Source organism: Petromyzon marinus, chromosome 49 (assembly GCF_048934315.1).
Source record: "Petromyzon marinus isolate PM22_M1 ecotype Great Lakes invasive population chromosome 49, UKy_Petmar_22M1.pri1.0, whole genome shotgun sequence".
NCBI lineage: Eukaryota > Metazoa > Chordata > Hyperoartia > Petromyzontiformes > Petromyzontidae > Petromyzon > Petromyzon marinus.
In genome coordinates, this window is record NC_133715.1 from 4,208,460 (window position 1) to 4,235,728 (window position 27,269).

The 27,269-nt window shown below is 50.6% G+C and overlaps 1 protein-coding gene across 3 annotated transcripts in view; it reads right to left on the bottom strand.

Moving 5' to 3' along the window:
• LOC116952990 (uncharacterized) overlaps window positions 1–27,269 on the bottom strand; it is a 31,620-nt gene extending 4,351 nt beyond the window's left edge. The window contains exons 1-7 of one of the 3 annotated variants that reach the window (XM_032972777.2): window positions 25,618–27,269; window positions 14,431–14,524; window positions 8,308–8,694; window positions 6,772–7,062; window positions 6,187–6,282; window positions 3,293–3,403; window positions 156–366 (exon numbers count right to left, since the gene is read on the bottom strand). In XM_032972777.2, the coding sequence (XP_032828668.2) occupies window positions 156–366; window positions 3,293–3,403; window positions 6,187–6,282; window positions 6,772–7,062; window positions 8,308–8,688 (1,090 nt within the window). In that variant the 5' untranslated portion in view covers window positions 8,689–8,694; window positions 14,431–14,524; window positions 25,618–27,269. Of the gene's footprint in view, window positions 1–155; window positions 367–3,292; window positions 3,404–6,186; window positions 6,283–6,771; window positions 7,063–8,307; window positions 8,695–13,510; window positions 14,278–14,430; window positions 14,525–25,617 lie in introns of those variants that run through there. The other 2 variants (XM_032972779.2, XM_032972776.2) reach the window with 2 other exon arrangements.

Consider the following 27,269-nt stretch of genomic DNA (forward strand, 5'->3'; position numbering starts at 1 on the left):
TATTTTTATACGAGTCCCCCGCCGTATGCATAGAGCGGGCGCGAAGGACGTCGGTGCCCGCGTCGCCCGGTTCGCCCGCGTCGCCCGGCCCCCTTAACCCGCTGCCCCCGGCCACACCGCGCCGAGATCCCGGGCCTCCCTCTCGGGCCCCTCACCGGCGCAGACGGACAACGCCGGCGGCAGCGGTGACGGCGCCGGTGATCGCAGGGCTCCCTCCCTGGCGCAGGGCGGTAGCGTGAACCGCGCGCCGTGGAGCCTCGCCACCCGGTCCTGCGAGTTCTCCTCCGAGATCTGCAGCACCGGGGTGCTCAGCACACTCGAGGAGACCTCCTCGCCCATCCGCCCGTGGCTCTCCAACCCCGTCGCCTGCATAACGAGCGTGCGCATTAATTAACGCGTGCGCATGCGCAGCGGGCGGGAAGGCGCGCGCGTGCGTGCACTCGGGAATCGCGGATCCCTCTCGAGCCTCTACGGACTGTTGACGCAGCGGCTACTCGGGAGCAGATACCAAGTAACGTGGGACGAGCTTGGTCTCGGGGTGGTGGATAGTGTAGGGGAAACGCTGGACTACGTCTCTGTGTAAGGATATACTAGGTTAGGGCTAGGTGGTGCTGGGGCTGGGTTAGGGCTAGGTGGTGCTAGGGCTAGGCTCAGGCTAGGTGGTTCTAGGGCTTGGTTAGGGCTAGTTGGTGCTAGGGCTAGGCTCAGGCTAGGTGGTGCTAGGGCTGGGTTAGCGCTAGGTGGTGCTAGGGCTAGGCTCAGGCTAGGTGGTTCTAGGGCTTGGTTAGGGCTAGTTGGTGCTAGGGCTAGGCTCAGGCTAGGTGGTGCTAGGGCTTGGTTAGGGCTAGGTGGTGCTAGGGCTAGGCTCAGGCTAGGTGGTGCTAGGGCTTGGTTAGAGCTAGGTGGTGCTAGGGCTAGGCTCAGGCTAGGTGGTGCTAGGGCTCGGCTAAGGTAGAGTAAATTTTGATTTAAAGCTTTCGTGACTGCAGTAATTCATATTCTTAGCTCTTTCGGTAAAGTCACGTTGAAGGGAAACAATAAAATAATAATAGACTAGAGCTAGGCTAGGGCTAGGCTAGGGTTAGGCTAGGGCTAGGGGAGAGCTAGACTATTGTTTTATATATATTTTATTAGTTTATTATTTCCCTTCAACGTGACTTTACCGAAAGAGCTAAGAATAGGGTAGAGTAGTCTGGCTGGCTCGTGCTCTGGAGCTAGGCTTGGACTAGGCAGTGCTAGGGCTAGGCTAGCGCTAGGCTAGAGCTAGGGTTAGGCTAGGGTAGGGCTAGGCAGTGCAAGGGCTAGGCTAGGGCTAGGCTAGGGTTAGGCTACGGCTAGGCTAGGGTTAGGCTAGGGCTAGACTAGAGTGAGGCTAGAGCTAGGCTAGAGCTATGCTACAGCTAGGCTAGGGTTAGGCTAGAGCTACGCTAGAGCTAGGCTACAGCTAGGCTAGGGTTAGGCTACGGCTAGGCTAGGGTTAGGCTAGGGCTAGATTAGAGTGACGCTAGAGCTAGGCTAGGGCTAGGCTAGAGCTAGGCTAGGCTAGAGCTAGACTAGAGCTAGGCTTGCTAGGCTAGAGCTAGGCTAGGGTTAGGCTAGGGCTAGGCTAGGGTTAGGCTAGGGCTAGGCTAGAGCTAGGCTAGGGTTAGGCTAGGGCTAGGCTAGGGCTAGGCTAGGGTTAGGCTAGGGCCTGGCTAGAGCTAGACTAGAGCTAGGCTAGGGCTAGGCTAGGGTTAGGCTAGGGCTAGGGGAGAGCTAGACTAGAGCTAGGCTAGAGCTAGGCTAGGGCTAGGCTAGAGCTAGGCTAGGGCTAGAGCTAGGCCAGGGCTAGGCCAGGGCTAGGCTAGAGCTAGGCTAGAGCTAGGCTAGGACTAGGCTAGAGCTAGGCTAAAGCTAGGCTAGGGCTAGGGTTAGGCTAGAGCTAGGCTAGGGTTAGGCTATGGTTAGGCTAGAGCTAGGCTACAGCTAGGCTAGGGTTAGGCTAGAGCTAGGCTAGAGCTAGGCTAGTGTTAGGCTAGGGTTAGGCTAGGGCTAGGCTAGAGCCAGGCTAGGGCTAGGCTAGAGCTAGGCTAGGGCTAGGCTAGGCTTGGCTAGGCTAGGGCTAGGCTAGAGCTAGGCTAGAGCTAGAGCTAGGCTAGAGCTAGGGCTAGGCTAGAGCTAGGCTATAGCTAGGCTAGGGCTAGGCTAGAGCTAGGGTTAGGCTAGAGCTAGACTAGGGCTAGAACTAGGCTAGAGCTAGGGTTAGGCTAGAGCTAGACTATGGCTAGAACTAGGCTAGAGCTAGGCTAGGGCCTGGCTAGAGCTAGACTAGAGCTAGGCTAGGGCTAGGCTAGGGTTAAGCTAGGGCTAGGGGAGAGCTAGACTAGAGCTAGGCTAGAGCTAGGCTAGGGCTAGGCTAGAGCTAGGCTAGGGCTAGGCTAGAGTTAGGCCAGGGCTAGGCCAGGGCTAGGCTAGAGCTAGGCTAGGACTAGGCTAGGGCTAGGGTTAGGCTAGAGCTAGGCTAGGGTAAGGCTAGAGCTAGGCTAGAGCTAGGCTACAGCTAGGCTAGGGTTAGGCTAGAGCTAGGCTAGAGCTAGGCTAGTGTTAGGCTAGGGCTAGGCTTGAGCTAGGCTAGGGCTAGGCTAGAGCTAGGCTAGGGCTAGGCTAGGCTAGAACTAGGCTATGGCTAGGCTAGGGCTAGGCTAGAGCTAGGCTAGAGCTAGAAATAAGCTAGAGCTAGGCTAGAGCTAGGGCTAGGCTAGAGCTAGGCTATAGCTAGGGTTAAGCTAGAGCTAGACTAGGGCTAGAACTAGGCTAGAGCTAGGCTAGGGCAAGGCTAGAGCTAGGCTAGGGCTAGACTAGGGCTAGAACTAGGCTAGAGCTAGAACTAGGCTAGCGCTAGGCTAGAGCTAGAACTAGGCTAGAGCTAGGCTAGGGTTAGGCTAGAGCTAGGCTAGGCTAGAGGTAGGCTAGGGTTAGGCTAGAGCTAGGCTAGAGCTAGGCTAGGGTTAGGCTAGAGCTAGGCTAGAGCTAGGGATAGGCTAGAGCTAGACTAGGACTAGGCTAGAGCTAGGCTAGGGCTAGAACTAGGCTAGGGATAGGCTAGAGCTAGGCTAGGGCTAGAACTAGGCTAGAGCTAGGGCTAGGCTAGAGCTAGGCTAGGGCTAGAACTAGGCTAGAGCTAGGCTAGAGCTAGGCTAGAGCTAGAGCTAGGCTAGAGCTAGGCTAGGCTAGAGCAAGACTAGGGTTAGACTAGAGTTAGGCTGTAGGTAGGCTAGAGGTAGTCTGACTGCCGCGTGCTCGGGCTCTGTACCACCAGGCTGGGCTGCTCGGTGTTGTACAGGGAGAGGTGCTGGAGTCGAGCCATGAGGCTCTGGGGAGAGCGGCCAGGGGAGAGCAGCATGGCGTGCTCAATCTCCTCCATCTACGCACAGACAACACAAAACGACAAACATCCCCCGTTTAGACTTTACAAACTGGCGGGGAAAGTGTTGTTAGCGAATGGACCTATTAAGGCTGGCATGGAGCACGAGGTGGTGTGGCCAGGGTCACTCCTGGCCGCCTTTGTCTTCTCAGTGCTAACGTTTACACGCTGAACCAGGTACTCATTCAAGGCCGAGTCAACTCAAGAGAGGCCCAGGATCAGCTCTGATATGACTAAAACTGATGTTAGCCAGAGTCGAGAATCCAACTCAGGTTGCCGGGGTTCATGGCACGGTGCACTTACCACTTACACCAGTGCCCCACAACAACAACAACTGTCGCCATTCGGCTCGGTGCACTTTTGAGGCAACGTGAGGTCACGTGAAGTGTCAAAAGCTCGTTGCTGGCAGGAGATCACGGGACAGAACCTGGTGCCACGGGTTGACAGACTGAGAAGACTGGCAAATGCATCGCCTGTGCTGTCCATTGCGGTAACTTCCTGCGTTTTAGCCGCTCAGCGATCCGCTCATTGTTGTGGGCGTCGCTCCTCTGCCCTCTATTGTTGTTGGAGGGCGACTGCCTCCCAACTGCCCAGCAGCATGACACCGCTGGTACTGATAACACTGTGTAACATGTTTTTTTTGTTCCTGGGTAGTAAGTGTTATTTCCTAATTGCTTATGCCTCAAAAGTACAGAAAAAGGCTATTATTCCGCACAAACTTTCCTTTTGTGACCAGGACAGTGATATTTTGAAATGTAACTATCTTTCAGAACATTACAGATAGATTCAGTGCTGAGTAAACTTGGAGTAACTTCTAGAACATTTTAGAACTTTCCAGTAATATAAATAGTAATATAAATACAGAATGAGTGGCGCCTCTTCATTGACAGCTCATCTAGGACCTTCAAAGCCGTGCTGCTCCATAATGGTAACAAGTACCCATCTCTTCCCCTGGCTCACTCGGTGCACCTCAAAGATGATTACAACAGCATCAAGACCTTGCTGGACGCCTTGAAGTATGATAAGTCCGGCTGGGAGGTCATAGGAGACTTCAAAATGGTGGCATTCCTGATGGGTCTCCAAGGCGGTTTTACAAAATTTCCCTGCTATCTTTGCCAAACACACTACCACAGGCGGGACTGGCCACAGTGGACCGAGTTCTCTGTGGGGAGGAACAACGTCAAGTGGGAGCCACTGGTGGACCCCCGGAAGGTGCTGGTGCCACCACCGCACATCAAATTGGGCCTTATGAAACAATTTGTCAGAGCTGTAGATAAGGAGTCAGCAGCCTTCAAGTACCTTCAAGACTTCTTCCATAAGCTGTCTGAGGCAAAGGTCAAAGCCGGTGTCTTCGTCAGACCACAGATAAAATAGATCCTAGAGTGCAATGAATTCACCAAGAAGCTCACTAGTAAGGAGAAAGCGGCTTGGGACAGCTTTGTCGCAGTGGTTCGTGGCTTCCTGGGTAATCACAAGGTCTAAAACTATGTGGAGCTGGTTGAGGTGAAGAACTATGGCACAATGGGCTGTAGGATGTCCCTCAAAGTCCATATCCTTGATGGTCATCTTGGTAAATTCAAGGAGAACATGGGAGCATACTCGGAGGAGCAAGGCGAGCGCTTCCACCAGGATACACTGGACTTTGAACGCCGCTACCAAGGACAGTATAACGAGAACATGATGGGAGACTACATTTGGGGGCTGATTCGTGAAAGTGATTTACAGTATAATCATAAATCTCGAAAAACTACTCACTTCTAAATCTTTAGTAGTATTTTTTGTATTACCTTAGTATAAATATACGTAAATTTTGATTCATGTTTTTTTTTACTTTATGTGAACGAAAAGATAAAAATTCGCCAGTTTTCTCATTCAAAATAGGTCAATTTAAAAATATCATTGTCCTCGTCACAAAAGCAAAGTTTGTGGGGAATAATAGCCATTTTCTATACTTTTTGGGCATAAGCAATTAGGGAATAACACTTACTACCCAGTAACAAAAATTGTGTTACATAATCTAATTATCAGCAAGTCTGATCAGATCCACATCTCATGTACCACATCGGCACATTTCTGCAGATCATGGTGTGCCCATATAGCCCCCTCTATCCGGCCAAACAGGAGCTGTTTGAGCATGCAGTGGTTGGGCATGTGGGCTACATGACCCAGCCGATGCAGCCTCGCCTGACGGAGAAGCTCACTTATGGGACTGTGTCGAGATGTCTCTAAGATTTTCTGAGCTCACAGAATCCAGTCTGGTAAAACCCAGGATGGATCGTATGCAGGCCAGCCTGAATGTTTTGAACCAGCGCAGATGTTCTATTAATAGAGGGGTCCACGTTTCACGAGGGCAGAGATGGGAGGGCATGACCGTGGCCAAGAAGATCCGGAACTTTATATGGAGAGATAGATCAGGTAGCTTCCACACAGCGTGATGCAGCTGATGAAAATACAATGCCGTTCGACTGATTTGGAGTTAGACCTCAGATGCCAAAACGGAGCTAGTCATAAGCACACTGCCCAGGTACAGAAACCTCGCCACTCACTTCACAACTACTCCATAACTCATAGGGAATCGAGGGGGTAGAGTGTTTTTATGACATTAAAATACACCTGCCGTAGGAGCTCATTGACAGGCGTAATGCATGGGACAATGCATCTGCAGTATGCAAGCACACAGATAACACGCGCAGATGCATAGCCATAGGTATTCAGAAGCACAAATAGAACCAAAGAGTAAGCACGAGTGGGTTGGGCGATGGGATCAGCAGGTCAACTCGCACCTTTTTTCGGAGGTAGTTGTTGAGCAGCGACTCGGAATGAACGGCGCTGTTGGACCCAGGGTGGGTTATGAGCAACAGAGAATCTCCCGGCACATCCTGCAAGAGCAGCGCTCATCATCATCATTACAATCACCGTCATGGATACATCGTCATCATCACGATCACCATCATGGATACATCATCATCACGATCATCATCATGGATACATCATCATCATCACGATCACCATCATGGATACATCATCATCACAATCACCATCATGGATACTTCATTATCATCACGAGCACTATCATGGACATATCATCATCATCATGATCACCATCATGGATTCATCATCATTACGATCACCATCATGAATACATCATTGTCATCACGAGCACCATCATGGATACATCATCATCATTACGATTACAATCATGGTTACATCATCATCACGAAAACAATCAGGGAAAAACACTCATTAGCATTATCGTGAGAACCCTCGTGGAAACACTCATCATCACTGTAACAAAGTGTGGGGGTGGCAAATGGGGGTGCACAGCTCGGGGAGACATCGGGCCCGCGGGCCCACAGGCCCGCACCCACCTTGCCGCCGTGGAACGACTTAGGCCGGGTGCCCGCGTCGTGCCGGGACCCCGCCTTGTCGCGGGTAGCCTCCGCGGTCGGCGGCGGCGGCGGCACCGTCGGCCTGGCCGACTCCACGCTGCCCACGTGGATGTCGTCGTAGCGGAGGCTGAAGCTCATGGGCGACACGCAATGAGCGGCCACGCCGCCCCCGCTAGCGGCGTCCAGCCTTTGGTGGGGGATGACGATGGAGGGGGAGCTCGACTTGCCGGGGCCCGCGTACTCCCGCGATCCGTGCTTGAGCGAGTGCCTCTTTAAAAGAAGAGGTAGGAGAGATTTTTTTGTTTAAATCAAAATTAGGCCAGTTGTCCTTTCACTCCACATGGAAAATCCTCAATGAGTCATTGCGATCGTTTTCATTTTTCTTCTTTTTCGCTTGAGTTCTGCCTGGGATGCCAATGCTTCCATTTTAAAAGTTTCTTCACGTGTCGGACAAAACCACAGTTTGTTTCCCGAGAAAACTCTGCAGCCTGCCGAGTAAAACGTCAACAAGTAATGCCGCCGTATGGTGAAATAAAACCAAGCTTCCGTGAGCCACACGGCTCGCGTTTGAGCTCGAGATGCCGTCTCCTGGTGACGCTATTGCAGGTGGTTTTGTCAACTCAAGTCACCTGCCAATGTGGGCCACACCCCAAATTCTGTGGACCGATTTCACTTCGACGGGCAGACGTGAGCTCCAACATCTGCCCTCACGCTGTCCCTCCATCTGGCTCGGCTAATGAGCTCTGGGTGGGTGCTGCTCGATCGCAGCCTCCTCTTTCTGATAGTATGCACAGCACTCTGCTGTCATGTCTCCCATATGAACCCATATTCAGTGTCAAAAGTGTGACTTTTTTTGGTATTGCCATTTGGTGGACTGGCGCCCCACCTGACTGTGACGACAACACAAACACTCCTCCGGTTAGCACGATTGCCTACGTACGGTGCTTAAGAAGTTCAACATAAATACATATATACATACATTACTCCGGGCCCTATACTCTACCAAAGTGCTTTCAAGTAGACTTTGGTTTAGGTGGACTCTCATTTTTGGAAGTGGAGTAACCTAAATTTGTAAATTAGCGATCACACTCACGACTAGCACATTCGTTGGATGATTTTCCTGTAGCCAAAATAAAAAGTTGAGGGGCTGCGTCTTGGAATCCGGTAGCCGTGTGTGAGCAGATTTGTAAAGCTTTATTGACACCGGATACAATTTTGGGGGGTATTGACTTATTTTACGGATAGTCTTATAACCCGGTACAAACTCACACAGCTTGTCACGGGACCTTTTGTTTGCCAGTATCAAAGTATGAAAAATAAGAATAGGTTTCACCCTTTCTGGCAATAAAACAGGTGTAACGATGCAAAAGGTATTTGCTTGGTGTTATTTTAACACCTTAACACCTGCTTTATTGCCAGAAAGGGTAAAGCCTATTCTTATATTTCACACAGCTCGATCGATAACACGTACACGTTTCTGTTGCATGTTTTTGTTGTTTGTCCGTTGTTGTTTACCTTCGCCATTCCGGCCGTGGACTCGTCGCCCGCATTCGGCTGTGGCGCGCGATGCCACGCGACGCCGGGCCTGCTCGCCGGCGTACCGCTGCGCGACCCCAGCGGCCGCCGCCAGGTGTTCGTGCCCGCGCCGCGTCCCGGTTCGCGCCGCCGCTGCTGCTGCTGCTGCTGCTGCGGCGGCGGCGGCGATGACGGCGACGGCGGAGGGAACAGCGGCGTCAGGTCCTCCCAGCTGAGGCTGCGGTCTTGCCTCGTGACGCCTCCAAGCGCGGCCTTGTCGTCACCTCCTCCCCCTCTTCCTCGAGGCTTCTTCCCGAGCTTGAACTGCCGAGATGGCGCCATCGCTGCTGCCTTGGCTCGGATGAACTCCTCGCACAGCATGGTGCCCTGGACAGCCGTGACACCCCGCGGGCGAAGTTGGGTTACGTCGATTTCGTCTGAAGCCGTGTCAGAACTCACGATACCAGGGTGAGTCTCACTTCCAAGAGTGACCTGCGGCATGAACCTGCCAGTAGAGGGAACGATGATTGCTGCTGCTGCGTATAATCCCAATTGAGTAATTAGCTGAATAGCTTTTTTGTCGAATTTGTCACGTTTGGACCCTGACGCTGACACACGATGGCCTACTCTTGCGAATGGCATCAGGGGATCTTTAACGTCCACCCGAAAGCGGTATCATTGTGGTTATTGCACACCGCAATAATAACCAGGGCGGTTTGCTGGATTCAAATCGCGAGCCTCTACAAGAAACGGGCGAGCGTGCTGCAACTCTCCAGGGCCGCAGCACAGCCCTTAACGGCGGTGAAGATGACGGCGACGAGGTAGGGGGAAGATGGGAGGAAAAAAAGGATGATAAAGGAGAACAAATTGATGAACACAAAGTGAGCACAGCTCATTTGAGTGTCCAGCTGTTGTGTTGTGTGTACGTATGTATGTATGTTTAACTTCTTTCACACCAGAACAGTGAAACCTTGGATTAAGAGTAACTTGGTCTGCGAGTGTTTTGCAAGACGAGCAAAATGTCTTGCAATATGAGCAGTACGTAAAGTATACGCTTTGTCTGCCGAGCGTCACGTGATCACGACTGAGCCAATGGTTCTTCTCTCTCTCTCGCTGCGGGATTGTGGGTAATCATCTTCCATGCTCGGTCTCAATCGGCGTGCCTCACTCGTATAGTGAACATCCGTGCGAGCGTATACTGTTTACTACAGTACTATAGTGTTGTGACCACGTGTGTGCTGTTTACTACGGTATAGTATTGTGACCACGTGTGTACTTCTTGGTTCTTTCGGTAAAGTCACGTAGAATGGAAATAAAATAATAAAAATGAAACATAATAAAATAAAATTATCACGACGTTTCGGCCACAACACAAGTAGCCTTCTTCAGGTGAAGGAACAGAACTGTCGGGACGACAGCGATTCAATGAAACTGCTAAGCTTCGCAGCGTCTTTTGAGCTGGGTGGGATGAGCAGAGTGCTTTGACAAAGGAGTTTACATATCAACAGAAGAATTTAGCATTGAAGTAGCTGTGTTAATGTGTTGGATTAGCAGGGTGTTAAAGTCAGAAATTAGCATGTAACTGGGAGATTAGCATGATGTTAATGTGAGGGATTAGCATGTAACTGGTCACGGAAGTAGCTATTTTAAAGTCAGAGTTTACATATCATCAGAGGCATTTAGTATATTGACGCTAAAGAACTACCCAACTATCATACGGCTTATTGTATGATAGTTGGGTAGTTCTGTTTACTTTAGCACTATCGTGTTGTGACCACGTGTATACTATTTACTATAGTACTATAGTGTTGTGACCACGTGTACACTGTTTACTACAGTACTATAGTGTTGTGACCACGTGTATACTGTTTACTACATTACTATAGTGTTGTGACCACGTGTATACTGTTTACTACAGTACTATATTGTTGTGACCACGTGTATACTGTTTACTACAGTACTATAATGTTGTGACCACGTGTATACTGTTTACTACAGTACTATAGTGTTGTGACCACGTGTATACTGTTTACTACAGTACTATAGTGTTGTGACCACGTGTATACTGTTTACTACAGCACTATAGTGTTGTGACCACGTGTATACTGTTTACTACAGTACTATAGTGTTGTGACCACGTGTATACTGTTTACTACAGTACTATAGTGTTGTGACCACGTGTATACTGTTTACTATAGTGGTGTGAACACGTGTATACTGTTTACTACAGTACTATAGTGTTGTGACCACGTGTATACTGTTTACTACAGTATAGTGTTGTGACCACGTGTATACTGTTTACTACAGTACTATAGTGTTGTGACCACGTGTATACTGTTTGCTACAGTACTATAGTGTTGAGACCACGTGTATACTGTTTACTATAGTACTATAGTGTTGTGACCACGTGTATACTGTTTACTACAGTACTATAGTGTTGTGACCACGTGTATACTGTTTACTACAGTACTATAGTGTTGTGACCACGTGTATACTGTTTACTACAATACTATAGTGTTGTGACCACGTGTATACTGTTTACTACAATACTATAGTGTTGTGACCACGTGTAAACTGTTTACTACAGTACTATAGTGTTGTGACCACGTGTATACTGTTTACTACAGTACTATAGTGTTGTGACCACGTGTATACTGTTTACTACAGTACTATAGTGTTGTGACCACGTGTATACTGTTTACTACAGTACTATAGTGTTGTGACCACGTGTATACTGTTTACTACAGTACTGTAGTGGAGTAGGAAGGTGTGCTGGGGAAACTGCGCGAGTGTATTGATCACACGGACGGTGTGGGGTTTATCTGGGGTCAGCCTGAGGAGACGGCTTTAACAGTGGGGTCGTGTTAGGTCAGCCAGGTGAAGAGGCTGGGGTGATGACGTAACGGTCGGGCCAATTAAGCCAGAAGGGCTGTGATTGGTTGGTGCTGTTGCTGGGGCCGAGGAGGCGTCGAGGTGTCTGGAAAAAGGCAGGTGGTTGAAGACGCGAGGCGTGCGGAGGCACGCGGACCAATTAATTAGCGATAATGAGAACGGGGATACATTGAGGGGAGACAGAGAGAGAGAGAGGGGGGGAGATTGGAGTTGGGAGCTGTGCGGTGAAGACGTGGAGTTCGGAAACAGAGTTTAGAAGAGAGTTGGAGCATAGTGATAGCGAAGCCGAAGCAAGACGAAGCAGTTAGCAGTGGAGTGAGCATAGTGATAGCGAAGCTGAAGCAAGACGGAGCAGTTAGCAGTGGAGTGAGCATAGTGATAGCGAAGCTGAAGCAAGACGAAGCAGTTAGCAGTGGAGAGAGCATGGTGATAGCGAAGCTGAAGAAGACGAAGCAGTTAGCAGTGGAGAGAGCGTAGTAATAGAGGAGCTGGAGACGAGGCGTGCGGAGACAGAGAAGTGAGACTGTGTTCCGCTGTGTGCGACGACGCTGTATAGCGGAGGAGCTGAGGAGGACAGCCAGCAGTGGAGAGAGCGTAGGGATAGAGGAGTTGAAGACGTGTGTGTGGTGTGTGTGTGTGTGCGGAGCAGAGCGACGTGATGCTGTGAACCAAGGTGGTGAGCGAGACAGAAGAAGCACGGCGAGCGAGCCGCGGTGTCCGGGATACGGTGGAGTGTGGAGGACGTGTTAACGATGAAAATAAAGACGTGGTTGAAGAAAGACAAAAGTTGTTCGTGTAAAGTTCAACCACTACAGTACTATAGTGTTGTGACCACGTGTATACTGTTTACTACAGTACTATAGTGTTGTGACCACGTGTATACTGTTTACTACATTACTATAGTGTTGTGACCACGTGTATACTGTTTACTACAGTACTATAGTGTTGTGACCACGTGTATACGGTTTACTATAGTACTATAGTGTTGTGACCACGTGTATACTGTTTACTACAGTGTAGTGTTGTGACCACGTGTATACTGTTTACTACAGTACTATAGTGTTGTGACCACGTGTATACTGTTTACTACAGTACTATAGTGTTGTGACCACGTGTATACTGTTTACTACAGTGTTGTGACCACGTGTGTGTGCGTAAAGCATTTTTTTAATTTTGTGTCCAAGTGTAGTGACTGTTCTTTAGTAACTGTACTGCAAGTGAAAGTCGTTCTACACAATAACCCTCCTCTCTCTCGTCTCCCTCACACCAGCCACCATTTAATGTAATTCATAAATTTGATTACTTTATATTAAATAAAAAAATACAAATATAAAAAGGTATTTTGTATTAATCATTTTATATGAATACAGTATATTTGGGTTGTGGAACGAATCATCTGAGTTTCCATTATTTCTTATGGGAAAATTCGCTTTGATATACGAGTGCTTTGGATTACGAGCACGTTTCCGGAACGAATTATGCTCGCAATCCAAGGTTTCACTGTGTACGTAGCAAACCGTGATAATCGGAGGTGCGGGGGAAGGACAACAAACTAAACACAAAAAGCACTTCTGAAAGAAAGTGTTTTTTTAAAAGACTTTGGCCTGGCTGCAGCCCGGCGTCATCATGACTCTCACACGGATCGATGGCATCACAGAGCATCTCGAGATGTCCAGGGCCTCGTGGAATGTGTCTCAATCCTATAGCCGTGCCCTGCGCTGACAGTGGCGACGTCAAGGGAGGCAGGCCTTGCGGTTTAACGATCAGCAACCATCGGTGGGAGTTACGTTTACGGCGCACGAGAATTCGGAAAAACACACAAAGGCGGCGGTAAAAATGAGAACATGAGCAAGGCAACGAGGGTGGGTGGCAGTGGTAACACTCGCGGCTCACGACGACAAGGGGCCTGGGTTTAATATCCGACTGGTGTCTTTCTGTTCTCTCTCTATTCTCTGCATGGGTGCCCTCCGGGTTCTCTGGTTTACTCCTAATAGCTCGAAGAAACAATGTAACTGGCAATGACCAAACACGTCGCACGGCTGATAATCTTTACTTTGAACTTGTAGTCAACTTGGATTGGACACGGCAACAACATTGCCTCCCCCCCCCCCCAACATTTGGCGTGAAAAACTTCACCAAAAGATTATTTAGGATTCGGTGACGCCTTTCTGGGTAATCAAACGGAATAATACCAACAGACGAGACGGACAATACAATCAAGGTTGACAAATACGAGACCGAACACACGGGATCGATAATACTAATGCGACAGACCATAAACACGAGACACGGTACAAATGAGACAACTTACATGAGACGACGTTGCTAATGACCCCCCAGAGAAAGAAAAAAACCTTGATTCTTGATAAACACGACGCCAAAATCACGACGGATGATCGAATCATGGGACGTGGGGGGGTGGAAAGACGTCCACTAAAAATGCCAGCGTTGTGTGCAGCCCGGTGGTGGGAATCTGTCGGTCCTTGGGTCGGGTTGTGGACTGAGTTGTAAGCACGACTGTCCACCCCGTCGCCCCCTCCTACTCTCCCCGTGCCACGGGTTCTGTGCCTACTTAAGCCACAGCCGTGGCTGGATGCCCTCGGGGTGATGGTGAAGTGAGATCACTCCGCTGAAGTGGAACCGTCTCGCTTGGGCAGCTACGTGAACCGCTCTCGGCGAGAAATCGGTAAAATCTCTGGAGTGGGGTTTTCTTTTGTTCCGCCAAAGTACGTGGCCCAATGTGCAGCCCAATTAAGAATGGAAGGCATTTGTCCACTTCTCAGGGTGGGCAAATCGTATCTGAAACGCTCCTGCCACGGTGTTGAACGAACTGGCATTTTTTGACCCGGGGCTGGGATGGCAACGGATGCTCATCGCGGCGTTGTGTGTCTGTCAAAACAGTGACTTATTCCACAAATAAGCCACACTCTCTAAAACAGCTGATAACGGTGGTGCAGGGCAGACGGGGGTTCCGGGAGATGAGCACCAACGCCTCAATTCTCAATTGACCAGGACATCACTTTGCTCTTGCGTATTATGATGATGATGGCAGTAATACGACCAGGAAGTAAACTGCCACACGGTATCGAGGTTTGCTGCTGCTGTTTTGCCCACGACGAGAGGGCATCAGAGAGAGTTGGCGTAGCTGTTCCGCTCCTCCCGCGTTGAAGGAGCGCAGGCCACAGTGGGTTTGGGGGGGGGGTCACCGTTGAGATAGCGCGAGGGCCTCACCAAAGAGGTGTGGAGAAACAGCTTGGATCGCCACAACCACCACCGCCAAAACCACCACCAACGCCACTGCCGTCACGGTCAAACCGCCCGCCACCTGCAGGAAGTGAACGAAAGCCGAGGTGACGATCGAGTGGGCGCCAGACCCCGCGGTCCGAATCGCGAATTTCCCTAGCGCCGTTTGGTCAGAAAAACAAGAAGTTCCATAAAAAAAATCCCCCCCCCCCCTCTGCCCATTGCGAAATAAAACTCTTGAAATATAAAGTGCACGTACACGACAAGAGGTGCTGAGCACACGCCTAAAACGTCAAGCTGCCAGCAACAACCAGCACTATAATGGTTGTAAGAGATAAGGGTTGACAGGTTTCTTGAATTGAGCTGGGTTATTACGAGCATTATTATAAGAGAGCTTGGGTAAAAGGAGTCTGGATATTTGGCACACACGTTTGTGAATACCGCAGGGCATTGCATGGCGATGCTGTTACTCAACAAGTCAAGAATTCGCTCAACCCAAACACAGTGACACCGGTACTCGAGTATGCGTTCATTGGAGTGTTTGTGAATCACCTCTCTCCACGTACGTGGCGCGCCAATATTGCTGAACGAGACTTAAACGTGGCCCTCTCGAGTTCTCAGCCGGTTCCAAAAACGTGCAACTCGTGGTGAACTCTCAGTGAAAACATCGCCATAGATTGTGTGTGAGTGTGTGTCTACGTGTGTGCGTGAGTGTGTGTGTCTACGCGTGTGTCTACGCGAGTGTGTGAGTGTGTGTCTACGTGTGTGTGTCTACGCGTGTGCGTGTGTCTACGTGTGTGCGTGTGTGTGAGTGTAAACCGTTGTGGGGAGCGGTGGTGTAGCGGTCAGCGCCTAACTGCGCTACGAACCCGGCGACCCGCTCACGATCAACACCGGTGACGATTATCTGAACCGGTCCTGGGCCTCCCCTAGGTCGACTCAGCCTCAAATGAGTACCTGGTGCCGTGTGTAATCATCAGCGCTGGGGAGACAAAGGCGGCCGGGCGTGGTGCTGGCCACCCACCCCCTCGTGTGCCGTCCCAACCTTCATAGGTGCTCGCTAACAGCACTTGCCCCAACAGTCTGTTAGTTTTATTTACATTTACGAAGCGCTTTCCCTCATTAGACTATATACGCGCTCCACACACATGTCATTAGGACCATTCGCCCGCCGCGTTTGATAACATATTGTTGCTTCAACATCGGCCTGAATCATCCCCTAACCTTCCAAAACACACGTGCGTAAAGTTTACTGACAAGGGCGTGCGTATGTGTGTGTGAGTATGTGTGAGTGTGTGAGTGAGTATGTGTGAGTGAGTGTGTGTGTGCGTGTGTGAGTGCGTGTGAGTGTGTGTGCGTGTGAGTGTGTGTGTGTGCGTGCGTGAGTGCGTGTGTGTACGTGAGTGCGTGTGTGTACGTGAGTACGTGTGTGTGTGTGAGTGTGTGTGTGCGTGTGCGTGAGTGAGTGCGTGTGAGTGTGTGAGTGTGTGTGCGAGTGTGTGTGCGTGTGTGTGTGTGCGTGCGTGAGTGTGTGTGTGTACGTGAGTGCGTGTGTGTACGTGAGTGCGTGTGTGTGTGTGAGTGTGTGTGTGTGAGTGTGTGTGTGCGTGAGTGAGTGCGTGTGAGTGAGTGTGTGTGCGTGTGTGTGTGCGTGCGTGAGTGTGTGAGTGTGAGTGAGTGCGAGTGTGTGTGAGTGTGTGTGCGTGTGTGCGTGAGTGTGTGAGTGTGTGCGTGAGTGTGCGTGCGTGAGTGTGTGTGTGTGCGTGCGTGTGAGTGTGCGTGAGTGTGTGTGTGCGTGAGTGTGCGTGAGTGAGTGTAAGTGTGCGTGAGTGTGTGTCAGTGAGTGTGCGCGCGTGAGTGTGTGCGTGTGTGTGTGTGTTGGTGGGGGACAGCGAGTTCCTCATTTATATGTAACTAGTCTGTCACGGTCGCAAGGAAAAGGGGAAATGAACGGGCCCAAGATTCATCTGGAAAAAGAAAACTGGGCATGGTGTCCACAGAAAGTGCTAAAAACATCCTCCCCTATGCTGGAGACACGGCTCCAAAAAGCACACACACACACGTCAACGTGTAAGACGACGAAGAAAGCGCATCGTATGCATGGTGGACTTCTTTCGCGTCGTACGTAGCCAACCGTGTTAATCGGAGGTGCGGGGAGAAGGGCAACAAACTCAGCACGAACATGCAGTTCTAAAGAAATGAGTCTTAAATCTAGATTTGAAAGTGCATAGCTGGAGTGACTTCCTAATATCGGAAAGGAAGAGCGTTCCAGACGGCCGCATGGTCCCGATTTATTGACGGTAACCTCAGGGAAGAGGACTATGCAGATTAGACAGCTGTGGACAGGTTTCCTCCCTGATCGGAACTCATCAGCAAGGTATAGTCAGCAAGGCTCACCGCTACAAAGTCTACCTCTGGAACCCCCCCATATATGGGGGTCCCCGGTTCTGCACTGCGGGCGCGTTACAGTGCCGGATTATCCCAGGAGCAAAAGTAGCTACTACATATGTAGTAGCTATGGCCCCGCACTTTCAAGGGCCCCGCACTTTCAAGGGCCCCGCACTTTCAAGGGCCCCGCACTTTCAAGGGCCCCGCACTTTCAAGGGCCCCGCACTTTCAAGGGCCCCGCACTTTCAAGGGCCCCGCACTTTCAAGGGCCCCGCACTTTCAAGGGCCCCGCACTTTCAAGGGCCCCGCACTTTCAAGGGCCCCGCGCTAAATGCTTTCAAGCTATCAATTCCGGTTCGGTGATTCGGCACTTGCTCTATTACAATAGTACTATACCGCCTTCAACTTTGATGAACGACTGGGTGTTTAAGGTTAGCGATTTGTCGTATTATCTGGCTGTATAGCAAATGAAAAAAAACATAATTACTTTACTATGCAAGTAAAAAATGTGTGTTTTTTATATTTACGTGTTTTTTTTTTATTTAGGGCCCCTTTATAGCATATGCTACAGGACCCGCACTAGCTTCATCCGGCACTGGCCCGTTAGCGTCTGCTTGTTGAGTTTGGTCCCCTCCACAGCTAACATCAGTGGCGACTGATATCTGAACCCACACTGCTTCACGAGCATTGCTGGGAAATTAGGGGCGGTGTCAGCATCAGCAGGCCTTCATCGAGCAGTGGATAGATCATGGCTGGTGACTAAAACTAAACAATTTTATTTTAGTAATAGGTTTTTACCCTTTGAGCTGGCATAAAAACTGACACCTTTATACAAGGGATCATGTTTGCAATAACCACAAAACAAGCAGTCAAAAAAAAAATCTTGTTACTGGCAAAGGACGTCTCATAATGTAAAGGCCTACCCCGAGCTCTCAATACTCTGATAGTGCGCTGTTTTTGAGTTGTACGCCTTATAGTGTCATCTGGTCCAACACCAGTGGAGACTCGGCTCTAAGAAAAGCCGTCTCGGGTGTGGACCAATCAAATTCAAGGACAGTGCATACCATTATCAGAGTTGTTTCTTTTTGTTTGCATTTTTGACTGCTTGTTTTGTGGTTATTGCAAACATGATCCCTTGTATAAAGGTGTCAGTTTTTGTGCCAGCTAAAAGGGTAAAAACCTATTACTATATCTTTTTACTGGCAAAGGAGGTCTCATAATTTTTATTTTATTAGGTAAAGCTCTTATTCTTGTGTGAACTGGCCATAAATGGTAGCTCAACGAAGTGTCTTACCGCGTGGACATTTATAGCAGCCAAATGCTCTAAACGCGAGTTAATTATAAATGTGGATGGAAAAACCGCAGGACCCGGAGAAAAATCCACGCGACCACGGGCAGAACATGCAAACTCCAAATATAGAGCAGGCGTCAGGGTTGGGATCGAACCCACAACCTCCTAAAATAACAGGCGTGGGAGTTACCATCTCGCCACCGCGGTGCCCCGTGACGTTGGGAGTGACCATGCTACCCCATAACAATGGGGGAGGACGCGTCGCTCCAAGGAGTACATTGTGGTCAAGGATAATAACAGAGCGGCACCCAATGAATCAAACGCGTCTGAGAGAACGGTCGCTGTGGGGAGATAAAGCAATGACATCGGTTTGGTGTACAGCACAGGCTTTTCCCATTAATGCCATCCCTTACCCATTCCACGTCACCACCGTCCGTAAATAATTGATAAAAAAACAAGCATTTCGGAGAGTTCATCTTTGCACTGAGACTTGTTCTTCCTCTACATCAACATCAGCAGCCACACGAAGAGGAAGGACCGACGGGAAGGGGTCAAATCGCACCAGCGCATCGAAACGTCCTGGGTCGAAGTAAGCTGTGGCCTGCTTGGAAACTAGCGGTGATGGACAGGACTTGGGCCTGTGCGTGACCAGAGGCAAAGGGCACTGGAGTGGTTTGAGACGAGAACGTTGGGTTCAGGAGCGGGTGGTTGTTTCGTCACAAGCTATTCTGCGTGGTGCTCGGTTCGCTGCTCACGGCAAAACACGAAGTCACATCGGCTGCACTGAAGGCCACGTCTGAAGAGCCACGTGCGATGGAATAGCAGCATCTTGAGTCTCTTTCCTGCACAGCCCGCCAATTCACCCGTGCTCAAGGCGTGCCCCTTGACATCAAAATAAGAACAACAGCCATCATCTTTGGGAAAACGTCGAGCTGTTTTCAATCCGGATGAAGATCTTTGTTTGTCGTGTTCTCACGTCGGGTGTGTTGTTTACTTCCCCTGCCCTCGTTACTTTGTCCCCTAGTCCCCTGTCCTCTCTTGCTCTGCGTGCTCAAAATAAACACCTCAAACATCGGGCAAGGACCAGGGGTCACTGGGTCAGAGGACTGTGTGTGTGCGTGTTCGTACAGTGACGTGGGGAGCGGTTGTGCAAGCGCTTAGCGCGCTGCGCTACGAAACCGCCGACCAGAGTTCGATTCCCGTTCACGGCCAGCATCAGTGACGATTATCTGAGCCGGTACTGGGCCTCCCCTAGGTCAACTCGGCCTCAAAATGAGTACCTGGTGTGGTGTGTAAAACATTGGTAAGCGGGAGACAAAGGTCCGGGTGCATGCCACCCACCCCCTCGTGTGCCGTGCCGACCTTCATAGGTGCTGCTACTCGCTAACAGCACTTGCCCCAACAGTCTATTAAGGCTACACGGGGGATCTTTGTCTTTGACAGTGATGTGCAAAAAGCAGGGGGGCTGTGAGGAGGAGGTGAGTGTGGCAGCAGCAGGGCGGGATTATGATGCCTACCTGCCCATACTGGATGTCTGTGAAAAAGAGCTTCTAAGCTCATCGGATTTCTCCTGGAGTCTAAAGATTCTGTTTCCAATGGCAGTGTTGACCGATTCCTGTTTGGAGCGCTGTCAACTGACACCAACGCAGCATCTCTAAAATAACAATCTGGCCACCCACACGTCAGCAATTAGGCCTGTAAACGTCGGCCTTCAATGGCATGCCGGTTGTGTAATAAGGGGAAGACGTAAATCCAGACAACGGCGGCGGCGGTGGTGGTTGTGGTGACAGACACCCTTTGAGCGGCGGTTGTGGGTTGGGTGTTGACTGTGCTGCAATTTATCCCAGTAAATATGAAACTACTTGGCCTACGTTGGGTTAACGTTGGGCTAACGTTGAGCCAACGTTGGGCGTGTTGACTGGGAAGGAATCGGGCAGGAAGCTTGCAACAGTCGCACTGCCACGAGAAGCGGTTTACAGTGCATGCCTGCATGGCTGTAATGTTGGCGCACAACGTTGGGCCAACGTTGGGCCAATGTTGGGCCAACGTTGCGCATGTTTACTGGGAAGGTGTCCGGCGAGAAGTAACGTCAACGTGCGCTCGCAACGGTTGCACTGCCGTGGTGACCTCTGCACAACCCGGACACGCGGGTTAGGGGGCATTCCTGCATCGCTGCACAACACAGAGAGGCGGTGAACCCAGAGATGTGTCTCTCGTAGTCACAGTCACGCGCGGAATCCAGTAGCCTGCACGGAGAGGAGTGACAGCCGCATTTTGTTTTGGTGAATTGGATCGGCCACAGGCAACTGGATAACGCCACACAGTATGTGCGGGGTGGTACAGAACCCAACGTGATTGATCGTCGTCGAGATCGACCATTATCTATCCACTGCTCGAGGAAAAGGTCTCGTTACTGAGACGTGCCCGCAACCAAGGGATCGACCTAAGGTCAGATAGTGGAATGTTGTCAGGGCAGATGTATGGGTCTTTGTGTGAGTCTATGGGTCTCTTAAGTTAGTCTATGGATTCGTGTGTGAGGCTACGAGTCTATGTGATTGTCTGTGACTCTCTGCGTGAGTCTATGGGTCGCCGCGTGAGTCTATGGGTCGCCGCGTGAGCCGATGAGAGGGAATGGAGTCTTCGCAGCAGGCGAAGCCCCACAGCGGTACAGAAGTGCAAACAAAAATAACCTCGACACATTTGTCAATGACAATGTGGCCCTAAATGGGAGAAAAAAATACACTTTGCTGGAATTGGCTCTTCTTAACATCGCAACATCCACAGTAAAGCCAGTAGCCGGCTGCATGCGAGGGGGTCAGGTGAAAGCCGCTGTGTGTGACGAGGCCGAACAACGCGAATGTTAATATACTACGATGGGACGCCACTTACCGCGTCTTTAATTTGAATGACATTGTGTGTTTAGGTTACGTAAATAAAAGCCCTCTTAATGCATAGAGTACCGCAGAGCTTGGTCACTCTATGTGCTCTGAAGGTTCCAGTGCCCGAAACGTCGCCTGTTATATATCTATGTTTTTTTTTCCACTTAAGTCCACACTCTGTTATTGACGAATGTGTTGTTGGGTGTTTCATTTTAAGTTCGCTCTCTCCGCCGACCTCGTCAACTGTGCTACCACGTATGAGCATGCATGACCGTACCGTGGTGTCAACTTTCACAGCCGCCACGGAGACATCAGCTGCCCATTGGTTTCACCATTATCAGAGATCATCAGCAGAGCGCAGTGAAAATAAACACCCTGACTGACAACTGGGTTCACACTGCGGGAGCTTTAACATTCAGAAAACTTTTTATTTTACCAGATAAGGCCCACTGAGCTATATAGTAGATCTTATTCAGAAGCGACCTGCCCACAAATGATAGCTCAAAGAAAGTGGCTTAACACGTGGGTATGTATAGCAGCCAAATCCTCTAAGCGCGTGTTCCTAAATGTGGAGGGAAAAACCGGAAGACCCGGAGAAAAATCCATACGGCCATGGGGAGAGAGACACACCGACTCCTGCCGGCTGCTGTATATTTGGAGTTTGTCGGGATTGAACATACGACCTCCTGCACACCAGGCGAGGTAGTTAACATCAAATCTCGGTCAGAATTCAGCTGAACCCATCATCACATCAAAATGAGAAACACTTTGCGTAGATGAAACTATCTGAACTCATCAGTACCGTAATTAACTATTGCGACTCTGCACAGCATCTTAAATCCTGGAGTAGTAGGAGCACATTGTTCCCTGTCTCATAAAAATCGCCCTTTCTCATGATTATTATTTCCAGCAGTGCGTCGCGGATTTTAAGATCCTTCCCCCGAAAAAGCCTCTCCCAAGATGTTATGAGCGTGTTAAGATCAACTACAGTGGCGAGATGTTAACTACTTCGCCTGGTATGCAGGAGGTCTTGGGCTCGATCGCCAACCTAATCCCCACTATATTTTGAGTTTGCATGTTCTCCGTGTGGATTTTTCTCCGTGTGGATTTTTCTCCGTGTGGATTTTTCTCCGGTTCAGCTGATTTTCCCCTCCAGATGTATGAAGGTGCGTTTAGAGTGTTTGGCTGCTATAAATGTCCACGTGATAAGCCACTTCGTTGAGATATCATTTGTGGCCAGGTCGCTTCTGACAAAGAGCTACAGAGCTCAGTGGGCCTTACCTGCTAAAAATAAAATAAAACATGTTTTTTTAGTTTTAACTAAATGCATAAACAACTGTAATATAGGGTTAAAGTACCACTGCTGTAACAATCGCGCGAATGAGAACAGCATACCACTGCGATGCACACTGCACACAGCCAGGTAAGCTAGCTGTGCGAGTTCGTCTCACCTGTGTGTGAGCTCGCCGTGTAAGACACAGTCTCACCTGTGTGTGAGCTCGCCGTGTCAGAGAGACAGTCTCACCTGTGTGTGAGCTCGCCGTATCAGAGAGACAGTCTCACCTGTGTGTGAGCTCGCTGTGTAAGACACAGTCTCACCTGTGTGTGAGCTCGCCGTGTAAGACAGTGTCACCTCTGTGTGAGCTCGCTGTGTAAGAGACAGTCTCACCTGTGTGTGAGCTCGCTGTGTAAGACACAGTTTCACCTGTGCGTGAGCTCGCCGTGTAAGACAGACAGTCTCACCTGCGTGTGAGCTCGCTGTGTAAGACACAGTCTCACCTGTGTGTGAGCTCGCTGTGTAAGACACAGTCTCACCTGTGTGTGAGCTCGCTGTGTAAGACACAGTCTCACCTGTGTGTGAGCTCGCCGTGTAAGACAGACAGTCTCACCTGTGTGTGAGCTCGCTGTGTAAGACACAGTCTCACCTGTGTGTGAGCTCGCCGTGTAATAGAGACAGTGTCACCTGTGTGTGAGCTCGCTGTGTCAGAGAGACAGTCTCACCTGTGTGAGCTCGCTATGTAAGACACAGTCTCACCTGTGTGAGCTCGCTATGTAAGACACAGTCTCACCTGTGTGTGAGCTCGCTGTGTAAGACACAGTGTCACCTGTGTGTGAGCTCGCCGCGTAAGACACAGTCTCACCTGTGTGTGAGCTCGCCGTGTAAGAGAGACAGTCTCACCTGTGTGTGAGCTCGCTGTGTAAGAGACAGTCTCACCTGTGTGTAGATTAGTAATTAGTTGTAATGTGTGTTAGTGATTATATGCTATGTTAGTAATCCGTTAATTAGTATGTGTTTCCCCTATAAGGAATTGTAATGTGCATTCATATTCTTAGCTCCCTCGGCAAAGCCACGCCAAAGGGAAACAACAAAACAACAAACATATATATTCTATTATTGTATTGCTTCCCCCCAACGCGACTCCACCGAAAGAGCCAAGAACATGAATCACTGCAGTCACGAAAGCTTTAAATCAAATGTAATGTGTATTATTTAATAATACGTTTCCAGGCCGCACGAAGCATGTAGCTGTCAGAGCGATTAAAGTTATTCTTATTCCTCTCAATTTCAATGGATTCTCTAATTACTAATCTACAACTCATTACTAATCATAACCATTGACTAATTACTAATCGATTATATAATTACAATACCCCCCCCCTCCACCTCTAATCACTGCACCTGATATGAGTTAAAATTATGACGTCACCCTGCTGCTCTATATGAAACCGGGAGCAAACGAGGGCTTTACCATTCTGGAGAATTTCCCGATGATGCTGGATGTATTTACCAGCTAAACGTCGTACTCAAACTGTAAATGTTGTGGATTCACTCTTCAACACACCGGTGGGCTAAAGTAGTTAATTATTTGTCTTTTGTCAACTTGACACTTTTTTGCTGATTGGCCGTGTCGGGTGGTGGAGGGTTACGACACATTTATAAATAACGCGATCTAACCCAAAAACCTTTATTATGAACAGTCTCACCTGTGTGTGAGCTCGCTGTGTAAGACACAGTCTCGCCTGTGTGTGAGCTCGCTGTGTAAGACAGTCTCACCTGTGTGAGCTCGCTATGTAAGACACAGTCTCACCTGTGTGTGAGCTCGCTGTGTAAGACAGACAGTCTCACCTGTGTGCGAGCTCGCCGCGTAAGACACAGTCTCACCTATGTGTGAGCTCGCTGTGTAAGACACAGTCTCACCTGTGTGTGAGCTCGCCGCGTAAGACACAGTCTCACCTATGTGTGAGCTCGCTGTGTAAGACACAGTCTCACCTGTGTGTGAGCTCGCCGTGTAAGAGAGACAGTCTCACCTGTGTGTGAGCTCGCTGTGTAAGCCACAGTCTCACCTGTGTGTGAGCTCGCTGTGTAAGACACAGTCTCACCTGTGTGTGAGCTCGCTGTGTAAGACACAGTCTCACCTGTGTGTGAGCTCGCCGTGTAAGAGAGACAGTCTCACCTGTGTGTGAGCTCGCCGCGTAAGACACAGTCTCACCTGTGTGTGAGCTCGCTGTGTAAGACACAGTCTCACCTGTGTGTGAGCTCGGTGTGTAAGACACAGTCTCACCTGTGTGTGAGCTCGGTGTGTAAGACACAGTCTCACCTGTGTGTGAGCTCGCCGTGTAAGAGAGACAGTCTCACCTGTGTGTGAGCTCGCTATGTAAGACACAGCCTCACCTGTGTGTGAGCTCGCTGTGTAAGAGACAGTCTCACCTGTGTGTGAGCTCGCCGTGTAAGACAGACAGTCTCACCTGTGTGTGAGCTCGCCGTGTAAGACACTGTCACCTGTGTGTGAGCTCGCTGTGTAAGAGAGACAGTCTCACCTGTGTGCGAGCTCGCCGTGTAAGACACAGCCTCACCTGTGTGTGAGCTCGCCGTATCAGAGAGACAGTCTCACCTGTGTGTGAGCTCGCCGTGTAAGCGAGAGTGTCTCACCTGTGCGTGAGCTCGCCGTGTAAGACACAGTCTCACCTGTGTGTGAGCTCGCTGTGTAAGACACAGTCTCACCTGTGTGTGAGCTCGCTGTGTAAGACACAGTCTCACCTGTGTGTGAGCTCGCCGTGTAAGACACAGTCTCACCTGTGTGTGAGCTCGCTGTGTAAGACACAGTCTCACCTGTGTGTGAGCTCGCCGTGTAAGAGAGACAGTCTCACCTGTGTGTGAGCTCGCCACGTAAGACACAGTCTCACCTGTGTGTGAGCTCGGTGTGTAAGACACAGTCTCACCTGTGTGTGAGCTCGCTGTGGAAGACACAGTCTCACCTGTGTGTGAGCTCGCTGTGTAAGACACAGTCTCACCTGTGTGTGAGCTCGCTGTGTAAGACAGTCTCACCTGTGTGTGAGCTCACTGTGTAAGAGAGACAGTGTCACCTGTGTGCGAGCTCGCCGTGTAAGACACAGCCTCACCTGTGTGTGAGCTCGCCGTGTCAGAGAGACAGTCTCACCTGTGTGAGCTCGCTATGTAAGACACAGTCTCACCTGTGTGTGAGCTCGCTGTGTGAGACAGTCTCACCTGTGTGTGAGCTCACTGTGTAAGAGAGACAGTGTCACCTGTGTGTGAGCTCGCTGTGTAAGACACAGTCTCACCTGTGCGTGAGCTCGCCGTGTAAGACACAGTCTCACCTGTGTGTGAGTGTGGACACACGCAGCCCAGGTGAGCTCGCTGTACAGAGCGAGGGCGTCCCTCCCTCCGTGTTGCCGAGCTCGCTGTGCTGAGGAAGGCGAATACAGGCAGCGAGGAGGAGGAGCGGGTTGAACCCGCGGTTGTTTCGCTCCTGTGTGTCGCCCAGGTGTGTGTGTGTCGCCCAGGTGTGTGTGTGTGTCGCCCAGGTGTGTGTGTGTCGCCCAGGTGTGTGTGTGTGTCGCCCAGGTGTGTGTGTGTCGCCCAGGTGTGTGTGTGTCGCCCAGGTGTGTGTGTGTCGCCCAGGTGTGTGTGTGTCGCCCAGGTGTGTGTGTGTCGCCCAGGTGTGTGCGTGTGTCGCCCAGGTGTGTGTGTGTGTCATCCAGGTATGTGTGTGTCGCGCAGGTATGTGTGTGTGTGTCGCCCAGGTGTGTGTGTGTGTCGCCCAGGTGTGTGTGTGTCGCCCAGGTGTGTGTGTGTCGCCCAGGTGTGTGTGTGTCGCCCAGGTGTGTGTGTGTCGCTCCTGTGTGTCGCCCAGGTGTGTGTGTCGCCCCTGTGTGTCGCCCAAGTGTGTGTGTCGCCCAAGTGTGTGTGTCGCCCAAGTGTGTGTGTCGCCCAGGTGTGCGTGTCGCCCAGGTGTGCGTGTCACCCAGGTGTGTGTGTCGCGTGTACTTCTGTCTTGTATGGGGAGCGGTGGCGCGGTCCTTGGAGCGCTACGTTACACCCCCCCCCCCCCCCCCCCCCACAGAACGCCTTGGCTTCACGTCCCTCCTAGGTCGACTCAGCCCTTAATTGAGTGTACCTGCCGCTGGGTGGAAGTAAACATCAGAGCTGGGGAGACAAAGGCGACAAGGCGTGGTGTTGACTCGGCCTTAATAGCTGCTCGCTAACAGCACTCGCCCCAACAGCCTGTGCAGGCTATACGGGGGAGGGGGGGGGGGATCTCTTGTAATTCCCCGGCTCCTAAACCTTTAACCCATAGATACGTATAGCGAGCAAACTCTCGTGTCAAGCAGCAGCAGAACTTGGGAGGGGACGAGAGCGGTGGGCCACTCGCGTGCCGTGTCGCACTTGGTCGGCCCTCCGCCGACAGCAATCCGGGGGAATATTTTGGGCTCGCTCGCTCGTTCGCTCGTTCGCAACATTCGCGAGTGTTGTTGGCTCGCCCAATTTATTTCCGTGTTCGGCCCGTCCCGTTGAGCTGTGCGCGTAGCGGCCCCGAGTGGCGCCTTGCCGGCGTTGCGAGACGCAGTTGCATTGAACGACGCTCGATAACATTCAATCATTACGTCCGGTTGTGGGATTCAACGTGTGAATGCGTGCAGTGAATGCATGTCGGGGCAGGCCTCGGATTACGAAGCTAATTCGTTCCTGAGAGACGTTCGTAAGTTGAACCGTTTGTAAGTCGGACCGTTTGCAAGTCCGACTGGTTCGTAAGTCGAAAAAAAAATTAATGCACTGTGCTGTATATTGAACTTCTTTCGCACCGTACGTGAGCCAAGCGTGCTTATTGGAGGCACGTATGACCACCCGAGTTCGATTCCCGCTCAAGAGCAATCACGGTGGCGAATATATATATTTGAACCGGTCCTGGGCATCCCCTCAGGGGCCGTCCATAAATGACGTCACGCGATTTTGGGCGATTTTTGACGCC